Source organism: Meleagris gallopavo, chromosome 2 (assembly GCF_000146605.3).
Source record: "Meleagris gallopavo isolate NT-WF06-2002-E0010 breed Aviagen turkey brand Nicholas breeding stock chromosome 2, Turkey_5.1, whole genome shotgun sequence".
Lineage (NCBI taxonomy): Eukaryota > Metazoa > Chordata > Aves > Galliformes > Phasianidae > Meleagris > Meleagris gallopavo.
This window is the reverse complement of record NC_015012.2, coordinates 15,935,664-15,940,495: the sequence shown is the minus strand read 5'-3', so window position 1 is coordinate 15,940,495 and position 4,832 is coordinate 15,935,664. Positions and strand designations below refer to the sequence as shown.

The 4,832-nt window shown below is 40.5% G+C and overlaps 1 protein-coding gene across 1 annotated transcript; it reads right to left on the bottom strand.

Annotated features, from left to right (window-relative positions):
• Nucleotides 1–442: 442 nt before the first annotated feature.
• Nucleotides 443–4,676, bottom strand: CRLS1 (cardiolipin synthase 1). The gene is made up of 6 exons (XM_010706655.3): nucleotides 4,463–4,676; nucleotides 3,778–3,907; nucleotides 3,256–3,341; nucleotides 2,768–2,836; nucleotides 2,323–2,414; nucleotides 443–958 (listed from the first exon to the last, which is right to left on the bottom strand). Exons 1-6 carry the CDS (start codon nucleotides 4,562–4,564, stop codon nucleotides 871–873), a joined length of 567 nt encoding a protein of 188 aa, XP_010704957.1. The 5' UTR covers nucleotides 4,565–4,676; the 3' UTR covers nucleotides 443–870.
• Between the last annotated feature and the right edge of the window lie 156 nt (nucleotides 4,677–4,832).

The following is a 4,832-nucleotide window of genomic DNA, read 5'->3' as shown; positions in this document are numbered from 1 at the left end:
AAAATATGAGCTCTCTAATGACTTTCCATTTTAACTGGCTCGTACTGCCTCCATAGCAGGGAAGAATGATCACAGGGGTCAATGCCAAACATCAAAAGCTCAAGCAATTGCGGTCATAGAAGATGCACCTTGTTTCAATCACTAGAAATCACTTGTAATGAGAAACATAACTCCATGCCTACTTTGTTTGGATAGACTGTTCAATGCACAGCTGGCCATTCTGAGACTCAACACTCTTCTCTGCTGAGTACAGTTAACATTTGCTTGTATCCAAAAACAAACAGGAAAAAAAAAAAGGCACAGGGAGAGAAATAACTCTTCAGCGGCCTGCCATATTACCCCAGAAAATGAAACAGTGTTTGCCATCACTCCCACTTAGATTTTTGAAGATTCTGTTTGATTCTGTTTGAACATTGTTTGTTCAGCTGCAGGCTGAAATATGTCATAAATACCAATAAGGAAAGCTACTTTATTGACTTAGGTTGAGGTACAAAGACAAATTCTTACAATTGCTTTTTCTTCTCAGATCTAGCCAGCGTATTATATGAAGATACCAAAAAAGCTGGTGAAAAGTGCGTATTTCTGACTTCAAAAACAATATAAAATTATTAAAGATGTGTATATCAGCAATTACTAACCCATGTGTTTAAGAACATTATTTATTTGTTTTTATAAAGAACCTCATCTTTAAACAAATTAAAAATACATTGAAAAGTCTCTATATATACACACAATACATGTTCAAACTTCATTTCACTGCGATGCCATGGTTCAAGCAGAAAAACACAGCTCTTTTTCACAAACCCAGCTGCATTACAACCATCTTCTTCAGTACAGCAAACCATGCTGCCAGGTCCTTTCAAGAATACTTCATTTGTTATTTATCACCTGAACTGTTTTTCGGCCATAGTGGTAATAGCTATATGCAGATGTTACCGTTGTGAAAGCTGTGATGCACCTTTGAAGAAAACAGCTCCTGTAAAGCCATCTGAGCTCAAGCATGACAGTAAACATTAACACTTGTTTGAGAGAAGACAACAAATCTGCTTCCATATTTGGGGCCTCCATAATTGTTACTAACATGAAAACTGACTGATGTGAGAAACTATCCCTTTGCAGCACAAAAGGGGATTGTTAAAAAAAATACAGAAGACTTGAACTTATTTTAAGAAGTTCCACAGCTAAAGCACAAGTGTTGGCTTCAGCCTCTTTTGGTCTTTTCCCAGACATTACGTAATAACCATAATTTATTTCCAAATTAGCAGTGCTTCTCTGTGTCAAAGGCTGACGCCATTCAGGTGTGAGTCAGTAACAGCCCTCTGCCAACACACTGCCAGGCTCATCTATACTATTTGTAGAGTACACTCACACAGTACCCGGCTAAGTATACCTAGCATTGCTTCACTACTAACAACATGCTACCTCTCACAAAGTCCCAGAGAATAGAAAGATGTGTCTTTCACAGATGCAGTTCCAGGTTTAGCTTTCCAACAGGGTGAAAAATACATTTGACTGTTAAGATAAAGGTTCCTTATTCCTTAAAAAGCTTTAGTGACTTTTTTTTTTTAAAGACAAGTAATACTGGATCTTCTACTACTTTAAACTCAGTTACTACATAATTCTGCTACTACAGTTCAGCCTCATGGTTGTGAACTCTTACCTAACACCTTAGGAGAAATACTGCCACTTGTAACACCTGCTGTCAGCTACAATTAGCTGTTCAGGTCTCCAGTGATGGCAGTGACACCCAAGGTAGGCATTTAAAGTGCACTCCAGTAGGCCTGTTTTCATTTAATGCCTCTCCTTCCTTCCCAGAGTCTAGGAGGAATTGCTGATGTTTGAAAAGGTTTCAGAAATCTAAATTTCTGGACAGTAGGTACAGTCTAAAGCAAGGTAAGAAAATACTTCCTGTCTATATTCACTGATATCAAGATGTTTTTTTTCAGGGGCACTTATGGGATGAATATAAGAAACCTGTACAGCCTCTCTCCCCACTCCCCCTCCTTTGATACTAATCTGAAGACATACTTTGCACTTTGTGTACACCATGTTTTTTCTAAAGTCTTCCTTCTTCACTGCAATCCCTGGATCTTAATGAGTCTCACACAAATTCAGTAACAATAAATATACAGTTGCTACATCATTTAAGAATAAACATGTAAAAATTCAGCCACTGGGGTCTGAGATCATTTGAGCATCGCCTTTTTGTCTCCCACAACTATTTATTTCAATTTACTCAACTATTTACTTCAATTACTCATTTCTTAAGAAGCACATTAAATTATCTTAAATAACCAAATTAAAGATGAAGAGATAGGTTACCATAATGTCTGTAGATACACGCTGTCCACATAATTGAAAACAGGAGCTGCTAAAGAAGCCGCCACCAAAATCAGTTGAACCGCTGTATTCATCTGGTGAGAGCAAAACAAGAAGCATGGCCAAAATGAAGTGTATTACACAAGGAATACCAATATACAGTTTTGTTACTTGTTTAAATATTAGTCTGTGTACTACTAAAAAATATATATATATATTAGAAAAAATATTTTAAAACTTCTTTCAATGAAACATCTTTTACACTTAAAACCAGCCTATGTCCTGATTGGTTTTCATGGTGAAAACCTTTCAGGACTTCAGCTGACTCCAAATCAGCTGGCACTACCTCAACACTGTACCCAGTAATACGAAACAGCCTCTTCCCTCCAAACTACATGCTGCCCCAATTAAGGAAAAATTATCTTTTATAATATGTTACTAGTCTTACCTTGCTAATGAATGTTGGTTTTAGTTGGGCTGTAGCATAACAGGGATTAAAATATCTACTGAGTGTTCTCTGTTGGGAGAGGAAAGGGAAAAATAAACGCAGTTCTAGCATATTCAGTTTGATATACATCTTCACATGATACACAACAAAAAAGCAATTACAGTATGAGAGAATTACACTGCTACTGCCCTTAGATGAACTATTAGCCATCGTACAGAGGAGAGGAGAAAAAGTTACCAGTAGCTCTGGCTCACCTTACTCAAACTTATTCTACAAAACATTGTTCTGCTCGCAAACCCAGTACAGCAATAAGCACCGGACGATCCACCCAAGTTTGGGGCAATCATCAGGACTGGAGAAAAATCTCTTGGTTACAACATGTTACACGCTTATTCTTTATATATACATGTAATAGCATATAAAAAGATTCAGTTGTACTAAAGAAAGATGACACGTTCACAACATTTCGTTTGATCTTACACACTCACCGGTGGAGAAAGAGTTTTGTATCGCACGTAAAAAACAGCAGCAATGAGCGCTACATCTCTCAGAATGATCATGGAAGTAAGTGAAACTGAAAAACAAGCCAACAGGATGTAGTGAAAAACCACCTCCAAGATTAAGAAGAAAACATGACAAAAAAGATCACAAAACACGAAGCAAGAAATAAGCACTGCCAACTTCTGAAACAGTTTTAGGCACAAGCGAAGGTGTTTAACATGATTTCTGAATTCGGATCATCTGATGGCTTCAACCGGTCTAAGAAATCTTACATGTTTGGATGTAACAGCTGGCTTTGAAGAAATTACACTTGAAAGTAGCAGCAGTGCGTTTTGTCTGGGCTGGAGGGAGCTGGGTTTTGTTTGAGTATTCAACAGCAACAAATAGCAAAGCACAACTGGCAAGCTGCTAAGAGCTAAACATGGTTTTCCTTCCAGAAACAGAAGAAATATTAACTTACACCAAATTAACTTTTAACACAGCGCATGCAAGCAATGACGTTTTCTCACCTGGGATAAGATTTGTACAAGTTAGGCTCACATAGAGCACGCTGATGAGAATTTTATCAGCCAGAGGATCAAGAGCACTTCCCAATGCTGATTTCTGATTAGCCCAATTGCGTGCAATGAACCCATCCAACTAGAAAGAACAACAGTCAGGAATATTGTGTTAAAAAGCAAAGAATAAAAACAGGTGTCACATGCTGCTGTTAAGCGAGGTTTCACAAAAATCACGCAACCCAGCTACGTATCTATGAGGAAGCCTGTTAGCAGATCCTTGTCCCACCCTTCCCACCCCCACCCGCATCACATTCTAGATTCTGCAAGTCTTTAAACATGTTCAATTCTCATTATTTAAAACAAACAAACAAACAACACAAACAATTGCTACAACTGACGTTTGAAAAGGCACATCTGAAATTCACCAACACTGCTCTGGCGGGTGCACTGTGCACAGCTGCCAACACCAGCACACCTCCAGTACAGCGGCAATGCCCACTTGGGGACGGTCAGCACGTCCCCTCAAGGGACGTAGGATGCTACAGAGCAACAAATGTAACACAATAAACTTCATCTCTTCCTACAGAGTATAATTTCCACGCGAGACAGATTCTAAACTCCAACGCACATCGATGGGATCACAGCAACCCACACTGTACACCCCCAAAGTATTTCCAAACTCACGTCAACATACCAAATCCGTTACGCCAGCCAAAACAAAGACACCTAGCGCAACATTGAAATTTTCTTCAACAATCAAATAGCCTAAAACTGGCGCCAAACCCATCCTTGCCATTGACAGTATATTTGGGATCGTCCACGGGTTTTCATACTGCAAAGTAAGAAAGCAAACACTTCAGGCGGGAAGGCGGACCCCGGCGTCAACCGGCGCACAGCCGCGGCAGGCAGAAAGCCGCGCCCGCCTGGTAAGCGCCCCGCCGTCGGAGCAGGGCGGCACAACGCGGCGCCCACCTGCCCGCCTCGGCCCGCGCTTCGCCCCCAGGAGAGCGCGCCGCGCGCCGCCGGCTCTAAGCTGCTCGGCACGCCTGTAGCGGCAGGCCGCG

Coding starts and splice junctions, on each gene's coding strand:
- CRLS1 (XM_010706655.3), bottom strand. CDS start 4,564: ATGGCAAGGATGGGTTTGGCGCCAGTTTTAGGCTATTTGATTGTTGAA. Junction 2,415..2,767: donor AACCAACATTCATTAGCAAG/GTAAGACTAGTA, acceptor TGCTCTCACCAG/ATGAATACAGCGGTTCAACT. Junction 959..2,322: donor GTGTATCTACAGACATTATG/GTAACCTATCTC, acceptor TTTTCTTCAAAG/GTGCATCACAGCTTTCACAA.